This window comes from Saccoglossus kowalevskii, chromosome 6, assembly GCF_978046115.1.
Source record: "Saccoglossus kowalevskii chromosome 6, keSacKowa6.1, whole genome shotgun sequence".
Classification (NCBI taxonomy): Eukaryota; Metazoa; Hemichordata; class Enteropneusta; family Harrimaniidae; genus Saccoglossus; species Saccoglossus kowalevskii.
In genome coordinates, this window is record NC_140646.1 from 31,630,460 (window position 1) to 31,655,414 (window position 24,955).

The following is a 24,955-nucleotide window of genomic DNA, read 5'->3' on the forward strand; positions in this document are numbered from 1 at the left end:
GAATAATTTTTTTTAAATTTTTTTTTATAGTCTCCACCTGGTTGAGAATAAAGCAGTTTTTAAAGCAGTTTCATTTTATGAAACCTAACACTCTGAGCGCTTTAGTCTGGGTACATGGAATATAGTCAGTGAAACTAAGATTTAAAGTTAACTGAACTTCAAGATTCTTAATTTTTATTTGCGACACTATTGAGAAAGAAAGTCTGAAATACAGCAATATTAAAATGAACTGCTGCCTTCTTATTTGTGAATGACATGACGATAATTCTCACCATTTGAACATGTGTATGTCATCCTGAAACCTACGATGATAGGGGTGGATTTTATTGATCTAAATATTTGAGTTTCGTCAGTTTCGTAGACGGCACTGTGAGTTAAAACCACGGTTACTTGAACCATGTGCGTCCATGCTTGAACCGTGTTCGAACTCACTAACGGCAAGTCGTCCACAAATAAAATAAACGAAAGAGGCCCCAGTAACGACCGCTGGGGGACACAAGAATACAATATCCTGGCACCAGTCTGAGAAATGACCTTTACTAATTATGCGCAGTAGTGACATTACATTCCCACTAAAACCGTAGCTCATCAATTTATGTGGAAGAAGGTCATGGCTGACAGAAAATCTATGTGAACACTGTCTACTAGTATTTTATTGTCAAGGCACTCAGCTAAAACTCAACATTACCTGCAAGATTCATCTTATTAATTTAACGTAATTTATGACATCAAATATAAAATGATTATGATCATGGTCAATCTGCCTAGATGAAATATATGCCAATCGTGGTCATATGACTTTGGCCTTTGTCTATCTTGCTCGCTAGAAACATATCAACCAATGTTATATGAATATTACCTTGGTCATCCATAGATTTGAGACAAATAATGATTTCGTCCACGGTCACCTAACTTGGCGTAAATAGCGTTTCAGAGGTTTTACCCCAAACTAATCAAATCTGTGTATTAGTTCAAACCATCTATGTACCAAGTTTCATGAAAATCCAATGAGTGGCTCTTTAGATATCAGTGGACAGTGGAAGAGTTATGGAACAGCTAAAAATTAGCTAATCATCATGCAAATTAGGTAATTAATATGCATGGATTCAAGTAAAACCTAATAAAATCTGCATTTGTTTCATCAAAAACCAATATATCTTGAGATATTAGTGGAATAGACACGCACGCACGCACGCACGCACGCACGCACAGACTGTCTGACAGACAGACAGACAGACAAATTAACTGCAATGACAAGAGTTGAAAAATGTTCAACACATCGAATAATTATGTTAGATGACTGAATTATGATTATGTTCAACACAATAAAACCAGCTGTTATGATACACAATAAACAAGCTGAAAACAGATGATTAGAAGCAGTTATCAGATAACGATCGATACAAACGACAATCACATACCAATGTAATTTTGCAAACGCATGCAAAGAAAACAATAAAAATGCTACAATTGATAATTATGCAAATTGCCTATTCAACAAACACTGATTTGAGTGAAAGTTTAGTGGAATATAATGGTGCAAATGTACTGTATGTGTATATAACACATCCTATAATATCTTGCACTTTACATGTCATACAAAACACTCCATACATCCAGTCAAAATGTAGACCATGTAGCAACAATTTTTGCGAATAAATCAAATATATTTTTTTATTTCTCTACATCTGTACAGACATATATATTAATTCTAGTGGCTATCAAAATATGTTATTGTGCTGTTAAAAGTAAATTTTAACAACCAATACATTGGTGCAAAATTCTTGCTGCAAAATATGCTATTAACCATTTCCTAGAAACACCAGTCCACAAAGTCCCATTAACAACATATTGCAAGACTTGGTTTCATTTCATGTATTTTCTCCCATAGATGACAGCAGCAGCAATGACACCTATCCCAATTACAACTGGAACATATGTTTTAATTTGATTGCCGATAAAATAAAATAATAAAGGGTATAGACTAGGAAGACAGGCAACTCGAAAACTTGGTCTACTTTGCAATCTCTTCCAGTATGCAGTAATCAGTGGCTTGGACTCGAAGTGATGATGTAGCCCTACAAATCGAAGGCGGTTTAGTAAAACTGCTACGTATACATCAGCAGCAGTGAAGTTGGATCCCAGCAGCCAGTAGTCATCACTATCTGTTGATGATATAATGAATAAAATATGGAAAAAATATTGTAATAGTTGATATGCATGGATGATAAAAACAAATGCATATAGCGAGCTCGCCATTTTGAGGAAGAAGTCAAAAATAGTATTTTCAAGAGAAAACCACCCAAGGTACATTTGTAGTGAGCATGAAACCATTACAGTTGATTGTTTTCAAGAAGAAGTCGAAAATGTGCATTTGATGCACTGTTTAAAATTTGTTGTACGGAGACACATAGACATTTGTCAGTCTATAAGTACCAACAGACATATGTGTCAATTCCCAGTAAAATAAACCATAGTGAAATATGTATAATTGTGCCTTTTTAGGTTACTCATTGATTATTAAATAGACTTTACAGATGCAAATGACTGCCATCGCAGCCTGTAATCATGTCTATTGTTCCACTGATCTAAAGATGTTTGGAACAGTGGACAGGATGAATTTGTGTGAGTGTATGTTTGCATCACTTTACTATTTTCTCTGGCAATGATATTGATTTTCTTTAATTTTACCAGCCAAAATAAAAATTTCTTTAGTAGCACACCAAAATGATAAGAATTCTGAATGCAGCTCAAGCTCATTCAACTACAGCTACAGTTTTATCCCTAGACTCAAATAAGCAGCCTGACAACTGAGATTATTCCGATGTTAGCAATGCACATTTCAACTGAAGATATCATTAGAAAATGAAAAATATTTATACACACATGTAGTATCAAAGCAATCAGACTTGCGGTTTTTAACGAGAAGTCGAAAATATCACTTTTACCAAAAGTGACAAAAATATTCATCTAAATTAGAGAATTAAAGATATCATCACGAAATGGACAAATCTGAGAGAGGTCTGTCCAAGGTACATAAAAATATACACCAAGTATCAAAGCAATAAAAAATTTCAAGAAGAAATTGAAAATGTAAAAAGTTGACACAGACGCCGGACAATCACTCATATGATAAGCTCCGCTCGCAAAGTCGACAGCATAGCTAAAAAGTGTAGTCTAGTTAAGTTCACTCTCATAGCTATAACTGTAATCCACCCCAGAACCTTTCAACAATTCCCACACTATACAAATATTTCAACCTTAATGATTCAAAAATCTACATACCTTCAGAGAATCTTTTTTTTGTGTTCTGTAGTTCATCTTCTAATTCGTCTAACACCACATCAATGATCATTATTGCTTGCTGCACTTTTTCAAGGCTGTCAAAAGACTTTCTAAATTCATCCCAAAGGACTAATTTACGTTCGTATATTTCTTTATACTTTGGGTATTTTTCCATCATATTCATTACATTGGTTTTATCATCATTACGACCTGCTTTGATGTCTCCTTGTGAAATGAAACAAAAAATAAAAATGGAGTATCTATGACCTGATTCAAATTTCAATTGGTGAAAATTGCATGAACTCAATAATAAAACAATGTTAAAATTATACTGTAAAACCATTTATTTCACAGGGTTTCAAAGGGCGGCAGTCGTCATGCCGCGTCCTGTTTGATATGGGACTCATAGCGACGTATACAACGTGTGTAAAATACATTGTTTATTTACATGATACTACCACGCTTTAAATTCACAGTGAACCGAAGAACTTTATTGTTATTCTACATATTCACCCATCAACAAAAAAAGCAAAATTGAAAACCTGCGAATAATTAATGCATTTACAGTATTCTCGATCAACAGCAAATTTGATGGAAATAGTGAAAAATTATAACGAGAGTCCTTGAAGAAATATTGAATAGAATTAAATAAACAATAAACAGCAGTTGATTTAGGTATCTACAACTAAGGGAAAGAAAAATTGAACTTACTGATCATACGATTTGTCACAAATTTTGGAAACATGCTGTCTTTTGTCAGAGTATCTCGGAATAAAGTAATGCAACCAAACGTGACAGGCTCTACATGTATGTCATTGAGGCGGTTTCGCCAGTGTCGTACACGCTGACCTTCTGATGTCGTCTCATCGGGTTGGAGCTGGGGAGCTGCAAAATAAAGCCAATTTAAAATGAATGAGTCATTGTTTTAAAGCAAAGTGGGTGATATTCGATAAATATCACCACCATATTATAAGTTGGAAAAATATGATTATCATCACTCAAAAATTGTTGCAGATATTTTAAAATATTATAATTTAAGTAAATTTAAGACAAAAATGGTAATTTGATGCGCTATTCTGGCATCAACCAGGCCTGGTTGAACATAAGCACCTGCAGGCCTTAACCATGGAGTTAAAAACTCCATGCCTTAACCAAGGTTTCCTTAAAGTTGCATACATTGGTGAATGAATCTCGGCCAGTGGATTCAGCCTTCCCATTGAGTCTACCGATCATGGGTCCACTGATAAAGAGTTTGATACAACAACCACTACACAACATGATCATATGTTTATTTTTGCATGTTTGCATGTCATCAGAAGATCAGAGAAGAATTATGGATGAAGCAATGCACCATAGGACAAGCCATGCATGGCACAGTTCCCGTTACTTATCAAATTTAAGATATATAGTTTTGTTTATAGTAATATAGCTGGAATATAACCATGTCAGGAATATGATTTTTTTAACATTAAAATGATTGACATTTGTATCTGATCGTCAAACAAGTACTTGTCCATATTGAGAGATATTGCTCTGGAACAGCATTCAAAATCAGCCATTTTGAATACATGTATATATATATATAACATGATGTATAACGAATATATTAAAAGCATTTAAGAGATATGGCTCTAGAAGCCCAATCATTAAAACAAAATGGCCGCCAGTCAGCTATTTTGAATCCAATCTGAAAAATAAAATGACATGCATCAGGAACCTGTAATGTCTAACGTGTGTTATAAGTTTGAACAAAATCCATCCATAAATGCAAGAAATGTTTGATATTCGAGGATTTTTTCAGCACAAAAATAGCACACTTTGAAAAAGATCATCAAACCAATATATCCGTATATCTATGACATGATGTATAATGAATATTAAAAATTTGAACATAATCAGACAAAACAAGTCAGACATATAAGTCTGGAAACCCATTCATTAAAACAAAATGGCCACCAGACAGCCATTTTAAATCTGATCTGAAAAATAAAATGACGTGCATCAGGAACCCGTAATGTCTAATGTATGTACCAAGTTTGAACGAAATCCATCCATAAATGCCAGAAATGCTTGATATTTGATGATTTTTTAGTACAAAAATGACAACCATTCGGTCATTTTGAATAGGATCGTCAAACCAATATATCTATGACATGATATATAATGAATATTTAAAATTTGAACATAATCAGTCAAAACAAGCAAGAGATATGGCACGAAAACCACATTGATTAATACAAAGTGACCGCCAGTCGGCCATTTTAAATGTTATCTGAAAAACAAAATTATTTGCATCAAGGTCCCATAATGTCTAATGTATATACCAAGTTTGAGCAAAATCCATCTGTAAACAGCCGAGAAATGGTTGCTTTTTATGATTTTTTAGCACAAAAATGGCCGCCATTCGGCCATCTTGAATCAGATCGTAAAACAAAATGATGTGCATCAAGGTTCTATAATGTCCGACGTATATACAAGGTTTGAACAAAATCCATCTGTAAACAACCGGGAAATGCTTGATTTTGATGATTTTTAGCACAAAAATGGCCGCCATTCGGCCATCTTGAATTAGATCATGAAACAAATTGACGTACATATGTATGATATCATGTATGATGTTGTTGTGAAGTTTGATTGTGATTGGTCCAGGCATTTCTAAGATACAGGTCCGGATGCACGCACAGACGCACGCACGGAGGTCAAAACATAAGTCCCCGTTTTCGGACTGCGTCCGAACGAAAGTATGGTTCTATAATCCAAATGAAATGGCCTACTCCCCCTCCCCCCAGAATGCAGTGTCTTAATTTTTACATTGATAATTTTGATCTGTCATTTTGTGCATCACCTTTTAGAAGCACATATGAAAGTTGTTAGTGGCCATAGCAATAAATTTTAATAATATGTGGTTATCACAAACATAACGCACAGTATGGACGAAGTCTGTATAGCAGAAGTATGTCAACTGATGTGTAGCAGAAGTTGATGCAACCACATGATATCTGAATGCATACATTGCAGTATCCTTGTAATAGCAATACTACCGGTATTGTATGTAATATTGTACATTTTCCCAATCCAATCAGTGTATGAAATCAGTGGCTCGGTTTTGCTATGACCTTAATGTACAATGATGTCCACCATCTTGAAAATACCTCATAGTTATTCCATATTTGGAATTCCTAATAAAGCAGGATGCATATACTAGTACTTAGTGCAATTCCGCGACATTGTGACTCACTGTAACTTATGAGGTTACAGTGTTTAAGAAATACTTGATATATCTTCATGAAAGTTACACGTACCAGTAATAATCAACACATCGCTTGACATCATATAACTAATGGTTACTTACATTCTGGGAAAGTGTTATCCAAATAATCTAAAATTGCATTGGAATCTGGAACATTGTTTTCACCATGTTTGATTACTGGGACTTTTCCTAATGGATTCATGTCCAAGTAGCTTGGTTGTAAAGTTTCTTCGCTATGCATATCTGTAACTATCTTCTTGTACTTCAATCCTTTTTCTTCTAAGGTTAATACAGCCTGTAGTTAATACATAATTTGACACATGCTCTTTCACTGTGAATGACACTCTTTTTGAAATATATTACTGTACTCAAACCTCTACAAAATGTACGTCTGATGAAAGGTCAAGAAAAATGTATTCCCTGTTTCTCCTTACTGCTCAATCTGATTAAAATCCGATGTAGTGTACGGGCTTTAATTATTTTGGCTATAAACTTATTTTAATTTTATTTTTTATTACTTTTGTTATTAATGCCCTTTTATTTTATTTTATTTTATTTTATTATTTTACTTTGATTTTGATTTTGTGATTTTTTTAATTCCGCCCTACCTACATCTGAGCCGATGCCTATGTAACGAGATTTCAACGAGACCCACTATCGACGATTTTAGTCAACGAATCATAGACCTCCTTCTATAGCGCACATGATGACGTCACCGGGCGGAGTCGGGTGGCAAACACTCAAATAAAATGGCGGATTATACCGACGTTAGCGACCAAGAATAACACGGCTTTACGGTAAGTTTATCATTGTCAAATGCAACGAAAGTCATTTTTATGTTAATATTGTGGCTCGAATGGTTCGACTTTAGATCGTTATTTTGCATAGTTATTCTGGGAGTGACGATTTTGTTTCCACCGTTTCGACCGAACACCAGTGTCTTTTTCCAGTCGCCTGCCCTGGAGACGGGTGATGTTTTGTTGAAGATCGGGCCAACATCGTCTACGGTATTGAAGCCGTAGCTGTAAATATTCATCAAATTGTATCATCATTTTGTACATTATGCAATAACTCTTTATTAAAGTAATTGAGCTGATTTGGACTGGAATAAAATATTTTTTATTTGGAACACATCGCAATTGATCAGGAAATATTTGTTTGCTCCAATTTTCTGCGTCGATGTCGTGGGCCGGTGACCGTTATACAATTTAAAATCAGTTTGCATTGTTTACTATAGCTGTTTACAGTGTTCTAATCATTACGATTTACTTATTTTTTTGCTTCCATTCTAGATAATTATGCTCAGTGATGTAAAATTGAAGCGATGACTGAATGAACGAACCTTGGCTGGCGAAGATGTATCTGGAAGTGTACACATTTGTTGGAAGTGAAAAAAATATTCAATGTAATGACAAAAAATGTAAAATGCTGAGGAATTTCTTTTGCAAATAAAAATATACTAGCAATTTTCTATTAATGGTTTATTCAAGTGGGCAAAATATAATGTACAGAAAGATTGCCCGTAGAGTATCGCTACACTGAAAAGTAAGCAACCGACAGCCTGTATAAAAGGGGGGCTGTGATTGGCTGTTACTTACGCGAGATTTGAACGGGACTTATATTGGCGTCGGATCAGATGTAGGTAGGGCAGAATTAAAAAAAAAATCAAAGTAAAATAATAAAATAAAAGGGCATTAATAACAAAAGTAATAAAAAATAAAATTAAAATAAGTTCATAGCCAAAATAATTAAAGCCTGTACACTACATCAGATTTTAATCAGATTGCTTTCTGCTCAACTGCCAAAAACGTAAGTAATACAAAATTACAAGTTTCGGGTTCCAGCCCATTGCCAATGCCAACAAGTTGGGTGTCATCCTCAGTGAAAATATCTTTCAAACCAATGAAAATAGGGTATTATTTGTCTTGGATTAGTTGCAGTAATCACATTCTCTCCCGAATCATGTCAAAAAAAAGCTTCACAGTCCCATTTTCAAATTCCAATATGATACAAGAAAATGATTTTTAAATGTTAGGAATACAAGTATACATTGATGAAGATCAAAATGAAACATTTCTAGGTTTTTGATTTTTATTTCTGTAAAAGTGTTGACAAGAACTTAACAAGGAGGATGGTCATGGAGAAAACATGGGGTAAAATAAAATTGTATTTCTTTTAATATTTATAAAACAACTTTATGTATTTAAATTACAAAAGTTATTTCAACTCCGTGTGATACAATTTTTGATAGATGCACGTTGACACCTGAAAGGCATAGAAACACAACAGACTTTTTGGGGGCAAATGTCAAAACATTGACCAAAGTTGTCAGCGGGACACAAAACATGTTTAATTTGTTGCATTTAGTTGGTCAACATTTTAAAAATGTTGGCCGACAAGAATCAGCTGCAGTCAGTCATGTAATTTCATCTTAAATTATCATTCTTGTTCTGAGTTAGTCTCAACATTTTAATTTTTCACTTCTATGGACAATTTTGAATAAAACTCACCAAGCATTTTTACAATTTTCAAAAACTGGAAATTTTGACACAAATCGGGTTGAATTGTCTAGTGATTTTTTAATGAAAATTTTCCAATTTCGAGTGCACAAATAAACTTTTCCAATTTAAAAATTCTCCCATTCCGTGACATTTAAACCTTTAACTCGCTTCATCCCATGCTTCTAGTCGTATTTTTGATTTGTACTTTCATGTGCAGTTTGCATCAATGTATTAACTGCCATCTTGTATAGCATTATAACATTAGTTGATTTTACAACAAATTCTGAAATATTGGAGCTGTGAAGTTATCCTACACTGGAGGTTGTGGTGTTTAATCACCAAATCAAAAATAATTCTCATTTTCCCTGTGAATTATTTTTGTTTTCAATTCTTCCATTGCCCCTACCAGAGTTTCTAAGGGCGCACCCCTTATTTCATTATTCAAAGAACAATTGGATTGTTGTAATTCCGTCACGAGACTAGAGTTTAAGAGGCTCAAACAATATTTTAGTATTTTAATACGTACACAGACTATAGAACTACAGTGAAACAGGCCGACGAACCCAAAGTTCAAGGTAAGGTCATGGGACATTTAATAAGGACCATGACAAAAACGATCTTAGTCCAAATCATTATCATGTAATAGTTGGTTATTGGTAAACTGATGTCAGAAGAAAAAAAATATACATACCCTCTGTGAGTAATATGAAAACGGAAAATAGTAAAGGTGCAATTCATTATTAACCGCCATTGTCGCGTATAGGAGTTGCCTGTCAGTCACATGAACGACACGGGCTTTGATCGCATCTCACCCTTTGAGTTAGAAGTGAGTCTGAGCATGCGCGAATCCGCTCGTCAGGCACGATGCCCGGCACGATGTTGAACTCCCGGGTTGAAGTAGACACCTCATGGCCTCAGACTGCTCAGAGCATTTGAAACAACTTGACCAAACCATAGCCCATCTAACAGTTAAAGGGTCTATGACCAAACACAGTGCCTTAGAGGTTGATCTAGACTGACAAAGTCAGGACTTCTTTTTTCTTTTACAAAAAGAAATAATTGTCCTTTTAAGCGTGATCGCGAAAACTAACTTGACCGCGAATGAAGAATTCGCGGTCACGCTAGTTTTCGAGATCACGCTAAATTGACAATTATATTTTTTTGTAGAAATTTTATTGAGGGGTGGGGTATGCACGGAAAATTACAGAAAACAGTCTACAGCTCAGCTGAGCAACATCATCGTTATAACCTATAACCTATAAGTTTGGAGCTCACTCAAGGAGCTAACGAAATACGATTTTTCTCTCTGAACTAAGTAAAGAAAAAAAGGAATTTGGGCAGTTTTTCTACTAATTCCCCACCAGAGTTTCTAACAAGCAGCTTCTGTAGTGAACGAATATATAATATGCAATTTTCATTTCACAATGAGCAGTCAACGTTCCAATAACCCACACATGTTGTCAATGCTAACACTGGCCTTGTTGGGTCTTCGGATGAATCATGTGCCATTTTATTGCCTTTTGCCTTTTTACCGTTCTAAGCTGGACTGTGGCTGAGTACAATATTTGTGCACCGTTTTAGCAATAATGTATACACTGCGTTCAACAAAATAGAATTGTCAGTTATAGTATCTTTCTCAACATTATTATTTTCGCAAAAACGTGGCGGTGAGGGTTTATTTTTTTTATTTTTGCTACAATATTTTTGGCACACAGAATTTGCAGGTTTCGTCACTTCGACGAAGCAGGGGCGAGATAAGTGCAAAAAAGATCGGCCCGCACTTTTTTTGGTGGTGCACTCTGACCAGAAGCATATATATTTTTTGTTTAGGCCTTACCGGTGTCATAATAGTTTCTGTAATATGATGCTTTTAGAAGTCAATAATTTGTGCATGTTGGCAAAATCGCACTAATTAGGACTTAATTAGCCCAAACTAAATTGGATTCATCAAAGAAAATGCCCAGACGAAACGTGCAATGAATACCAGGATCACATAAAATTACAAACTGACTCGCACATCCACAAATTCATTAGAAAATCACCTGAGACACAAATTCAGTGATTTAAAGATTGCATTGTTATTCTTATCTTGGTCGTTACAAACATATATTTTTGTCTTCTTCTGTTTTTCCTGCATTTGAAACTTTTTCCATCCCATCAGCTGAGGGAACAGGGTATCGGACTGTATATCTGAATCAACTATGATGGAAGTATTATTCTTTTGTTTTTATTGTATCTCGCTTACATCTTCTACTACTTTCGTCGCTGATGTCGCTCTACTCTATATCAAATGAAAAATTACGCTGTTCTATTATATTAGATTCATTCTGTTTTTTTTTTAAAGAAATCATAAAATAGCAATGTAAGGTTATTTATATGCTTTTACTTGTAAGCATTTTCAAGTCACCAATTTTCATCAATTGAATACTAGATAATACAGGAATTTATACATCCGTGACTACATCTAATTACCTCCTTTTTGTAATTCCTATACTAGTCATAATCCAATTAGAGGTTCCAAACATTTCATTGTTATACCGGGTAGTACTAGTACTCACTCAGCGTTTTTTATTGTACACCGACATGCGACTGATATGAGCCCAGTCACCTGACCTACACATGTGATCAGGGTCACACTGTGTCACGGTGTATTGGACCACATGATCAGTCAGAAGCTTTTTCGTCTAAGATTGTGCTCCTCTGTGTCTTTCTGAGTGCTGTAACTTTCGTTAAATGGAAGAACCAGAAATCGTCGGTGCCGGTGACAATTCATCGATAGCAATGCAGCTGATTAAGCAGGGAGCTGAGGCGCGAGTGTATTCTTATACGTTCATGGGCAAATCCACTATTGTCAAAGAACGATTCAAGAAACGATATCGGCATCCGGTATTAGATAACAAACTCACTCACAGACGCACATCTCAAGAAGTTAGATCCATACTCAAGTGTAGGAAAGCTGGTGAGTAAACTGGTTGGTGATTGATCAAACCTCATTGTTGGGAAATCAATGTTTATCAACACAAATGTCGCATATGCGCAGCGCGACGACTATCTCCCTTCAAGGCTCCAATGTTTCAAGTTTATTGGATGGTGTATGAGATCGCATCATGAAAAAAAACAAAAAAAAGTTGTTTATAGATATCAAATTAGCTATCACTACTTATAGTGCCGGTAAATCATCGTCCGCCTGCACGGTGTTGTTCCGTTTGGACATCCCTCTCTCTAATTGCCTCTCCGGAACATTCACATTGAAAATTCAAGATGCGGTAAATAAGCCTTTAAATAGTTACTTTGTGGTACTCCCATGTTGCATTGTGATATTCCCATGGTATTTGTGGTATTTTCATCGTACTTTTTGGTACTCCCATGGTGCATTGTGTATCTCATTTATGTTAGGGTTTTTCCTAGGCTTTTGATCAGAATGCTCAACTAAGCAAATAGGTGGTTAAGTCGTATAACACAGTAGGTGGCTAAAGAGTCATTATGAACAAGTGTAGACTGATAATTAGCTTACAACTGCCTTCTAAGAAAACTCCTGTAAATATAAAGTAGAAGGAGAAGATCACTGCTTGGGGTGATAGGCATTCAATTTGTTCAAAAGTATAATTCTATAGCTGAAAAAAGTAAAAAATTATTGAACATATTATATGAATTCGTGGAATGAGATGCTGAATTGTTCAAGTTATGGACATTGAATTGCAAACATCAAGTTACAAAAAATGACCACACCCATATTTTAGAAACAGCACAAATTGTAACTCATTGTTCAATTACTAGTACTGTAAAATCTGTATTAAAAGCTGCAGCTTCTATTAAAATGGTACAATGCAACAGAGGAGATGCGGCTTCTATTAGAGCATCTACACATATGCGACCTGGTGAATTTTTGGGTCTTGAATGTTCAAAAAGAATGTGTGCAGCTTCTATTGGGGATGCAGCTTCTAATATAGATTTTACGGTAACAGTTAAGAGAACTTATGGGCAATATACCTTTTTATTTTTGTTGAACGTCCGCATTTAGTAACTCAAACTTCAATTACCCACAATTAACCCAAACATGGTCCCATGGTCCAATGCAAGTGTAAGAAATGAGATGTACCATTTGTACTATGACAGTGGTCATTGCCCCATGCATGTGTGAGATATTGGGCCATATACAAAGATGCCAACTTTGATTGACCAAAGATCAGCATGTACAAAAAGAGATACTACCAAGGTTACCTAGGTAATTCTGGAGTGGTATGAATAAAATTAAATGACTCTAAGGAGTCAAAGTAGGGGAATTTAGTGTACATTATGACCAGATCAAAATTCTTATTCATACTTGCCACTGCAAGTGGCACATTGGGTTGTGGGAGGATCACAGTTTATCAACACAAATCTTACACATACATTGTCAGACAATCACCATCCTTTAATTTAAGACCCAAATAACTAGTATAAGTCTTTTTTGACTTGTTTGTAGTGCACTATGACACTCACCTATAAACTATACAGTTATTTGCTTTCTTTTCATTGTGTAATATTTCACACTGAATGTTTAAAAGTACAGTCAATACATCATATTCACTTTCCATTTAAATTCCATATTCATTCATTAGGTTTTTAAATTCACAGATTTGACATTGATGTAATTTAGCAGATTTAATCCAAACCCAATAAATGTTAAAGCGAGAGGGTCGTCACCTGCGCACATGTGGGAATTGCGTTCTAAGCGATGATAACACGCACCAAAAAACGCAAAGGCTCATGGGTAGACGTTTGTTTGTAAACAATGACACGCTATGGCCATCTGTCGAATGTGCAGGTGACGACTCCCTCGCTTTAATGCATTTACATGAAAAAAATGGGATAATTTTTAGTATTATATGTGACAATTATAAACAGGATAAGTTCAAATTTTATATTCATTGATTTATTTACAGGAATGTGCACTCCAACAGTTTACTTTGTCGACTATGAAACACACAGAATATACATGGAAAACATTGAAAATGCCACCACAGTGCGAAACTACATTGCTTCAGAACAGCAGAAAGGAACAGACCTCACCTCTTTGATGGCACTTGCTGAAAAAATCGGGACTGATCTGGCAAAGATGCATGACATAGATGTCATCCATGGCGATTTGACAACCTCAAATATGTTGTTACGGCAACCCCCTGGAGCATCTCCAGTTATCATGATTGATTTTGGACTGAGTTATGTTTCTTCTCTGCATGAAGACAAAGGTGTTGATTTGTATGTACTTGAAAGAGCTTTTCTTTCCACACATCCAAACACAGAGAAGATTTTTGATCGTGTGTTATCATCATATCGTAAATCTTCCACAAAATCCACAGATGTGCTGAAAAAACTGGACGAAGTCAGAATGAGAGGGCGTAAAAGATCTATGGTTGGCTAGTAAGAAAATGAACTCTTCTTTTTTAATTTTATTTCATCTTGAAATGAAATTCCTTAATTTAACTTTATGCTATGTAATATAATGTACTGTAGTCATAGAAACGAAATAAATACTCAAGAATCAGTTTTCTTTGTATAATTATTTAGGGTTGCGATTTCAAATTTCTATCCCTGTGAATGCTATAATTTTTTCATCCAACTTTTTTCACATTTCCGTGTCATTTCCTGTAAATTGTTTTGTTAATTTTGGCCCAGATGAACATAATTCCCCAATGATCCTTGGTCAATTTAAAAAAAATCGATTATATTAGAAATTTGACAAAAGCAGACTTTGTCACTGAAATGGTTAAGCAGTGATTCCCAAGTAATTAACTAAATCTGATACATTTTGATTGATGTAATGTGACAATTTTGCAAACAATCATCTAAGCTTCTGATTATCAAATCTAATTCTAATGGTTCCAAAATTAGTTGGTCAATACAGCACATATTGTTCAGCTTAGGAGTTAGCAATCTGATTAAATCCAATGCAGGTATAGGCTCCATTTTAAAAAAAAAATTTGTTTGTGTTATTTTGGTTTTGTTTTATCTGCGTTATTAATTTTTGTTAATATATTGTATCTCGGTCATTGTAGTTTTGATACAGACACAAATGTAATACGGTTACATTGTTATTGTGAAACTATGGGTTTTACATGCTTTGTATATGTTATATAAGATCACTATCAAACGTTGTGTGACTGATAAATAAATGAATTTAAATGAAAGTAACCAACTCAAACTTGTTTCTTTGTCTTTATGTAGATTGTAAAACACTATGGTTGTATTTATACATGTACATGTATGCTTGCTTGGTTTTAAAAATGCTATGGTTGTATTCATACTCTGATTTTGAACTGATATTGTAATGCTTATACTAGCATTTTCAATTTTACATACTTTATAATACTATATTTTCGCTGAAGGAATGATTCAGCGAAAATAAAATCCAGTGAATATATATATTACATTCAACTTGTCAAAAATAAATTCCATACAAAATGTCCAAAAGTCTTTTCAGCAAAAATTTATCCCAGCTAAAATAAAGTATTTTACAGTAATTTGCAAACTTAGTTTTGTATAAACCAGACCTTAGTTGACAAAGGAATAGTACTTCTGTTTCCATTAAAAAAGTTGAACAATGTTAGATTCAATTCAGCCACAGTAGTTGGAGCTTCTAATCATATGAGCTATTGTGGATTATTTGGTTGGTTCATCACCAAAAATTGACCATATCATTTTATTCCTTTAATAGTATTGAACTTTTCGTAAGTCAGTGTTTATGCAAATTAAGTTTGGTATAGGAGCCACCATGGAACAGCAGTGTGGACTGAATTTCATGTTCTTGGTCGTAGAGTGTACCCTTTGTCATGTATTTACAATTGCATGCCTTGTGACTTCACAACCTGTAATGATTACATTGGCCGCATGCAAATGCTGCTCTAGAGCCATGTCTCAGACATACATTGACTAATAACAATCAAACTTTCATTATACATCACGTCATTTCAGTTTGGGTTATCTATTAAATGAGGGACTGGGTCATCTCATGACATACATTGTGTATGTATAATTGTGAAGTGAACTCACAAGCAACTTTGAAAAAAGCAAACTGAAAACCTGCAATTTTGTGTCCTGTGCTTTTGTAAAAACAAAACAAAAATGTTTATTTCAGTTTATAACTTAACATTTGGAAGCCAAATACGTTCATGTGAAGAATCAATGTTTTTTACATGTAAACATCACAGCAACACATGGAATGGTTGGTCATGCTTTTCTTTTTAAATTTATTTGCAGCATTGACTATGATCAGAACCAATGGAAAGAGCAATATTCTCCAATCTTTGGTGTGACACCAACATATAACAATGATATACCGAGATTTACTGCTTAATTTTTTGCCGCTAGGAATTTTTCAAGAATTTATGGCATTTGTGAAGACAAATTTCATACCTTTTCGTAGGATCTGAGGTAATGTTACTGCTACAAAATTTCATGATTTTTACTGACTTGTGAAAATTTGTTGCTAGTGAAATTAAAGCAGTACAAGACAATAATAACAAGACAATAAAAACAAATTTGCATATTTTTTAATTTTTAAAAAAAAAAAAAGTTTTGTAGATATTTCAAGAAATATCACAATCATATAAAATACACTAGAGTAAATAAGGTACAATGTAAATATTAATATATGTATAGAAATATGGCAGCCTATAAACTTTTTATACATTTTGGTTTTATCAAAGACAAGTATAAAAATGATATAAATATAAGATAAGAAGTCAGCCTTCAAGACCATTGTAATACACCATGGGGTAAAAAAACAAAACCCATTGTCTGTGTTGTATACAATTTTGTTTTGTCTTTTGCTTTACATCAAAATTGAAATCCTAAAACAATTTATATCATAATTAATCTGAGAAATAAAATATGTCATCAAGTGTATATAATACTGAGTAACTTATTAAGTAATATAAAGAAATTATAAGATGTCAGAGGCGGATCCAGAAGGGGGGGGGGATGCCCCCCCCCCCCAATGATCATTCATATTATCTGGATTACGCATAGCTTCTCTGTGATTTACGCTCCGTAAATTCTCAGCGAAGCTTGGACCCCCCCCCCCCATTACATTTTGCTGGATCCGCCCCTGTAAGATGTGGGTATGCATAAGCGATGAAAATCTCTCATTAATTGAAGAAGTCATGTAAATTACGAAACAATCACATAAGTGCAAGGAAAACCTACCATTCTATTCATATTCATCTCAGACCTTTTTTTACTGTCCTTGCATGTACCAGTATGTTTTGTATATATTGGTTAGAACTATGTTTGATTAATGCACATGAAGTAGGATTGCACCTAATTAGTTCACTTGAGATCTTTATCACATTACAAAAGTTGCATATCCTTATCTTATGAATCCTTGGCAATATACAACTACAGAAATCATAACTTTTTAGAAAATAAAAGTAATCAAAGAAAGCTTAGAAAGAACTCCCGTGTGCTGAGAGTATTGGAGACACATTAAAAATTAATTCAAAATTTTAATACTTGAACTTGAGATATTGATGGAAACACAGAAAACTAATTATGCGAATAAGGTAACTAATATGAACAGATTTTGTTGTAAAACTAATAAGGTCTGCACAATGTACCAAGTTGCATTGAAATGTGATTAGAACCAAAAAAATATTATTTATTATGCTAATTAGAGAATTAATATGAACAGATTTTAACCCAAAATTAATCAGGCTGTCTATTGTCCTAGAGCATTTATTTACCAAGTTTTATTCAAATGTGATGATCAATACTTGAGATATCAGTATTAATTAATTATGTTAATTAGGTGATTAAGAAGCATAAATATTTACCAAAAACTAATATGGTGCATAGTCCTAGGTTCATTGAAACGTGATGGGTACTCTTTAAAAGTTTCATTGAAATCCAATGAGTGGTTTTTAGACATCAGTGCAACATAACAACTAATTATGCAAATTAGGTAATTAATAGGCACAATTATTTATCCCAAAATTAATCAGGTCTCTGCATAGTCCTAGAATATCTATGTCGCAAGTCTCATTGAAATGTGATGATTAGTACTTGAGATATCAGGTGAAAAGCTGAAAATTAACTAATTATGCTAATAAGGTGATTAATATGCACAAATATTTACCCAAAAACTAATTAGGTCTCTGCACAGTCCTCAAGTAACTATGTACCAAGTTTCATTGAAACAGGATCATTACTACTTGAAATATCAAAAGCTGAAAATTAATTAATTATGCAAATTAGGTAATTAATATGTACTGATATTACCCTAAAAACTATCAGGTCTGTGCAGTGTCATATGACATCTATGTACCGAGTTTTATTGAAATGTTATGATTAGTACTTGAGATATCAGTGGAAAAGCCGAAAATTGATTAATCATTATGTAAATTAGGTCATTAATAATATTAACAGATTTTTACCCAAAACTAATCAAATCTGTACATTAGTTCAGAACATCCATATGCCAAGTTTCATTGAAATCCAATGAGTGGTTCTTCAAAAATCAGTGGAACAGTCATAGAACAGCTTAAAATCAGTTAATTATTATGCAAATTAGGTAATTAATATTCATAGATTTTTACCCAAAACTAATCAAATCTGCGTATTGGTTCAGAGCATCCATGTGCCAAGTTTCATCAAAATCCAATGAGTGGTTCTTCAAATATCAGTGGAACAGTCATGGAACAGCTTTAAATCAGTTAAATATCATTCAAATTAGGTAATTAATATTCATAGATTTTTACCCAAAACTAATCAAATCTGCGCATTATCCCAGAGCATCTATGTACCAAGTTTCACCAAAATCTGATTAGTGGTTCTTGAGATAACGATGGAACAAAAAAAGTGACATACATACATACATACAGACAGGGTAACTGCAAAGACTCCCTTTTGTGCTTCGCACACGGAAGTCAAAAATAATGCAGTTAATAAATTTGATAATTAAAATTGAAGGGTAAAAGAAAATAAATTTTGATGTAGCTTCTTTTTTTCAAGCAAATATTGTTAAGTGGATAATATAACGCTGTTGATTATTTTAAGATATATAGCTACTAGGTAGGCAGTATTTAGTGTTCATTAGTAATGTTTTTCATTGTTTCTGATTTAATCCTGTCAAATTCATTTTTTCAGTGATACCGGTACATACTTTTACAGTAGATTGGATTCAGTGATTGTGTTCAGTGATGCTATTGTTCACACCATGTTTGATTGACAAGCACGTGGAATCAATTTGAAAAAACATACCGGTAATATAAAACATTGGTAAAAAAATGTGATTAAAATTTCAATGCAGAAATGTCTGAAGAAGTGAGTGAGGTCTGAAACAGTGTATGACTTTTGCATTCTCCAAACTTTTTTTTTGCAGAATATGAGAAAAGTTAGAATCATAAAAAAAAGGTCAGTCAAATACCTGAGTTCGCCTGATAGTGATTATCGGTATGTCTACTGTTAAGCATGGTGGTTTTACCATGATTGGCCATTGACATTGCAGTCTTCTCCCATGTCCTATCAAGCATGGTGAGTTTTACTTTCAAGAAAACAATAGATGTCATTGATATGTATCATACAAAATAAATATACAAAACTGGAAAAACACCGCTTATAATAATCATTAACTATTATGTATCTGTTGGTCTTGGATCTTCTTCTTGAAACGAAGTTGATGCAGCAGCTGGTGGTCTGGGTGGTGGTCTAGATGGAGGCTTTGTAGTTATTGTTCTTTTTCTGGTTTCCACACCAACAGGTTTCCAGTATTCACCAGCAAAAGCTGCTTTGAAGTAGATGAGACTGGCAATAAATAAACACATGCCACCAAGGAGTGTAGGCAGAAGAAATGCACATGGAACACAAGCTCTGTGGAGATGAGATAAAAGTTCAGTCATAGTGACAGATTTAATTTTTTAAGAGTGATTCAGCCAGTGAATTATGAAAGTTTCTTGGTCATCTTTTTACAGTTTCTGGAACTAATAAAAATATCATAATAAATAAAGCCTAGGGGGGGGGGGGGGTTGAGGGAAATAAAGACTTGAAATAAATATAGCTCTGCAGTGTGAGAGTCACAATTGTCAATGCAATTGTATCTTGTTTCATTGAAATGTGATAAAGTATTGTATTACTGGAATAATTATTATGCAAATTATGTAATTAATATGCACAGACTTCCAAGTTGAAATTTCAATGTGAATTTAAATCTTCAGTATTGACAATTTAAATCAAAGTGAATTTTTATCAGATATAACTGATGTTAACATATGACATGAAGTAACAAGCAGTCTCTCGGCTGAGATAGCTCCGCTGTTAGCAATGCACATTTCAATTAAAGAACAGAAGATATCATTAGAAAATGAACAATATGTATAGTATCAAGCAATGGGACTTGCTGGTTTCAACAAGAATTCAAAAATATCACTTTTTACGAAAAATTACAAAAATATTCACCAAAATTAGAGAATTAAAAATATCATTACAAAATGAACAAATCTGAGAGAGGTCCACATGTAGTACCTATAAATGTAATATAAATGCAATCGGACTTGCGGTTTTTAACAAGAAGTTGAAAATATCACTTTTTATCAAAAATGACAAAAATATTCACCAAAATTAGAGAATTAAAGATATCATTAGAAAATGAACAAATCTGAGAGAGGTCCACATGTAGTACCTGTATATGTATTATCAGAGCAATTGGACTTGCGGTTTTTAACCAGAAGTCAAAAATATCACTTTTCACCAAAAATTACAAAAATATTCACCAAAATTAGAGAATTAAAGATATCATTACAAAATGAACAAATCTAAGAGAGGTCCACATGTAGTACCTATATATGTATTATCAAAGCAATTGCACTTGCAGTTTTTAACAAGAAGTCGAAAATATCACTTTTTACCAAAAATTACAAAAATATTCACCAAAATTAGAGAATTGAAGATACATGTATCAACATGAAACGAACAAACCTAATAGAGGTCTACCCAATGTACATATACACCAAGTATCAAAGCATTCAGGCTTGTATTTTTCAAGAAGAAGTCGAAAAAGTAAAACATTGACACGGACGATAACGACGGACAATCACTCATATGATGGGCTCCGCTCGACAAAGTCGACAGCGGAGCTAAAAATGTCAATAATGATCAATTTTGATGCGAGTACAGTTTCCAGGTTTTGGTGAAATGAGAATATATTTATTTATATAACTATTTTTTGTAATATCTATCCACGGTTTGAAGTTCCTTTAGAAGTTTCTTCTAAATTAAAATTCAGAATAAGTTTTGATAAGATGAACCGTACAAAATTCCAAGCATTATGATGCTTATAGGGTTCAGTAAGAAGTTTTCTACAATTCATACAAAGTAGGAATGTAATTTTAATAAAGAAATTATAGAAAAATACATAAAAATTTGCAAAATGTTGCACCAAAAAAATGATGTCATTCAAATACTGTGGAATACTTTATTTTCGTTGGAATTAATTTTCGCTGAAAAGGCTTTTTGGGTGTTTTGTAAGGAATTTATTTTCACTGATTTTTGATGAGTTTAATGTGAAATATAGGAAAAAAGATATATTCGCTGGATTTTATTTTCACGAAAACATCCCTTCAGCGAAAATAGCGAAAATAAATTCCAAGTGAAAATAAAGTTAGAATACTACTGTAGAATCAGTAGTTAAGATGTGTAACACAACCTTTGTATTCATCCCAACATGTAGATACCGGTAATACTCACATCATGTAAGTTACAAATCGCACATAGTAATTCTGAGTTACAGTGCCACCAACAGTCATTACAGGATTCAAAATTCTCTGAAATCTAAAAACATATAAATATTCAGTTGATATAACTTGTCATACTTTTACTTTTACTTGTCATAGTTATCATCAATTTCAGCAAAAAATGAAGATTGGAACTTCTTTTTACTTACGTTCTTTCAATGGTGCTCCCTTTTACCCGTCGACTACGTGGATATTCTAAGATACATATTAGAAAACCAGCAATGCTGTTCAATGACTGATAAGGAACAATAATAATAAGCAGAAATTTGCAATGTTTTTAAACTTCTAGTACAATGCACAGTAATGCATGTGAGCTTAGAATCACTAATCTGGAAAGGGACCTCTACAAATACCACATACATGTATGCAAACAGAACATCGTATCACGGTTTGCAATTGCAGATAGTCTTTCAGAGACCTACAAATCATACTTGTGACATTTGTGTTGATAAACATTGATTTTCCTACAATCAAATGTACTCTTCTAATGGAAATCACAAGTACAAGTTTTGACCTGAGTGCAACATGCACTTATTACCGCCTGTGACTTCCAATCTTTCAATCACCAACTTAAGGATACATAGCGTACACACCAAACTCCCAGCCTGTGAATCCATTCACTCCAATGATACCACCAACACAAATTACTGCAAATGACAGAGAAAGTATAATCATAACCTGCATCCACTAAAACAAGAATTACACACAAAACTACATAAACACAACTGTAAACCACCTAAATTTCACTACAAGGATTTTTTGTGATTCAATGATTTTCTGGCATCCGTAAAAACAAAATTTTTCCAAAGCCACCGACTCTTGTAAGAGCACAGCAAAATGTTCACAGCAGTACAAAAGTTTATAATTTTCACTAATTCTCTTGGGAAACTTTGACTATACTACATAGCATTTTATTTACAATTGGGAAACAAACAGTTATATTTCATTTATTTACACTTCACAAAATACACCACTTGAATATTCACAATTGTTTCATTGTCTTTCAAAATTATGTTTACTTTTAGTTTTTTGATAAAAAGTAGAAGAACATTAGCGAAATTGCATTTTCTAATTTGAAAGTTTGTCATGAAATAGCTGGAAAATTCACTGATATGCAAATTACACCCCTTCATATCATAATTTTCACATGAAAATAAATATGTTTTACAATTTAACGCCAAACTGCAGTGACAATACTACTATTAGTAATTATAATAAAATTTGATGACAACACTACTTGTACTAAAGTGAATTTTATGAATGCATGAATGTTTGTTATGAAAAATTTATAAATAACGGTATTCATAAGAGATTTACCCTGGAATATCCTCATGGTTTTTTCCATTCTAAAGAATATACTTTCAATGATTATAGATGCCATTTAGTAATACCTATTGCCCAAAGTTATGCTTTCATGAAATGCATGGTAATACATTCACTTAGGTGCACAAGCAATCTTTTATAGAAATTTATGAAACAGTTAAGATCCTTCGGCTAATTTTTAAATCCAAAGAAGATGTTTTTATTGACTAGAAAATCCTTTTGGCATTGCCCATTACTCATGTGTTCCTTTTTCAACCATGACTGATTAACAACGAACATACTGTAAAACAAGTTGAAATAGCGACATGCAATTTTAGCGAATTGTGGTAAAATGACGTAATAGCAAAATGTTAATTTAGCAAATCTCTCGTCATTGTTGATTTCCTGTTTTCACAATACTTTTCTGCCACGTGCCAAAACAAATGGGCAATTATCACCTCCATAAAAACAAGGAAAAACTGTCAAGTGTAATTATGAAGCACCCTAGATTTTTATGTTCCAGATTACTGTATACAAATCCCCAAGCCTTGGCCATTTTAATTTATAATAAAGTCATTAGCGACATCTTGAATTAGCAAATCAGTTCTCTCGCTAAACAGACATGTTTTACAGTAGTTCACACATACATGTACAACATTTATATATTATAGTACAATGTACAAGTAGCAGGGTACTGGACATCTCAATTCAAAAAAATCTTGACCCGTTTTTCATTGGACAACTCAACATTACCCACTAGACATCTTGACCCACCTATTTCAGACAACCAGCTGTCTCGACTCGATCTTAATAACATTGCTCTTTTCTAAGTGCTCACAGACCACAGTGTTTGCTTCACTGAATATTATTTTTTGCTACTTTCGTTCATTTCACAGCACACAACCCCTGAAAATGTTGTCATTTTTGGATTGATTCATTGCACTGGGTTTTGTTTAAGAATCGGTTCGATCAGGCCCTCTGTGGCTGATGTTTCGAATCAATAGATGTCAATCATTCAAATACAGCACGATGTGCAAGATCGTGAGAATATTTCGTTGTGAAGGGCGACATTATCAACGTTGAACTCGATAGAAGTTGCGTCGATACAGTGGGTCGAGTTGTCCAGGGTGTCTGGGTCAAGATGTTCAATTTGGGTCAAAGTGTCTTGGGTCGAGAAAATTGTTGGTCAAGATGTCTACAAATCCAAGTAGCACTGTAGTCACAGTTTGGCACGGAACGTAGTTGGGCACAGTGAGTAACAAAAATGTATTTTTTTTAGCAAACAAACTGACAATCTCAGAGATTTCACCAATAAATTATGTTGTATATGTTTTTAAACAAATAATAATAATATGTCTTTTGTTGTTCATTGTAATTTTAATTCACTAAATAAATATGCTAAGCGAATGATGGATGGTGCAGTAAGAGATGGACCATTTAAAGGGCGGTGGTCGTCGCGAATCGCGTTTTTCGAATTTAACGTAAAAAAAAACCAATGTATTTTATACGGTGGTCGGGGTTGACGAGAAAAAAATATCCTGCATAGCACTTCTGAAAAAAATTCATGGGAAAGCTATAACAAATGTTATGAGAGTCCAATATATTACACCCCTCTGCCAATTTTAAATGGTCCGGAAATACTAGCATTGATACGAGTAAACCCCCAAACTAAAAAAACAACAACTTTCAACTGAAGTCACAACATGTACTTACTTGCGCCACTAGCCAGTGCTTGTTCATTAGCCCACATCGCCCATTCTATCTGTCCCATTTTAAATAAAACTTGGTTCAAACTGTCATGAATTGTAAAGAATCCGGGGAACAAAATCAAATAAAACACAGGAAATGAA

The 24,955-nt window shown here is 33.8% G+C and overlaps 3 protein-coding genes across 4 annotated transcripts; 1 reads left to right on the forward strand and 2 right to left on the reverse strand.

The window, feature by feature from the left end:
* Window positions 1-1,646: 1,646 nt before the first annotated feature.
* On the reverse strand, window positions 1,647-9,864 carry LOC100375475 (ganglioside-induced differentiation-associated protein 1-like). Of its 2 annotated transcripts, none has more exons than XM_085500847.1 (5): window positions 9,728-9,864; window positions 6,638-6,814; window positions 3,997-4,170; window positions 3,286-3,510; window positions 1,647-2,165 (listed from the first exon to the last, which is right to left on the reverse strand). In XM_085500847.1, the coding sequence occupies exons 2-5, from the start codon at window positions 6,774-6,776 to the stop codon at window positions 1,867-1,869; spliced, it is 837 nt and encodes a 278-aa protein (XP_085356973.1). In that variant the 5' UTR covers window positions 6,777-6,814; window positions 9,728-9,864; the 3' UTR covers window positions 1,647-1,866. The 2 variants fall into 2 exon arrangements, with proteins under 2 accessions (XP_085356973.1, XP_085356972.1); XM_085500846.1 differs by having other exon boundaries at window positions 6,638-6,830.
* Window positions 9,865-11,686: 1,822 nt separating this feature from the next.
* On the forward strand, window positions 11,687-15,220 carry LOC100375324 (EKC/KEOPS complex subunit Tp53rkb-like). The gene is made up of 2 exons (XM_002735278.3): window positions 11,687-11,995; window positions 13,962-15,220. The coding sequence occupies exons 1-2, from the start codon at window positions 11,770-11,772 to the stop codon at window positions 14,438-14,440; spliced, it is 705 nt and encodes a 234-aa protein (XP_002735324.2). The 5' UTR covers window positions 11,687-11,769; the 3' UTR covers window positions 14,441-15,220.
* Window positions 15,221-16,104: 884 nt separating this feature from the next.
* Window positions 16,105-24,951, reverse strand: LOC102806390 (cytochrome b-245 light chain-like). The gene is made up of 5 exons (XM_006824676.3): window positions 24,819-24,951; window positions 22,384-22,450; window positions 21,953-22,027; window positions 21,757-21,840; window positions 16,105-19,884 (listed from the first exon to the last, which is right to left on the reverse strand). Exons 1-5 carry the CDS (start codon window positions 24,874-24,876, stop codon window positions 19,650-19,652), a joined length of 519 nt encoding a protein of 172 aa, XP_006824739.1. The 5' UTR covers window positions 24,877-24,951; the 3' UTR covers window positions 16,105-19,649.
* Between the last annotated feature and the right edge of the window lie 4 nt (window positions 24,952-24,955).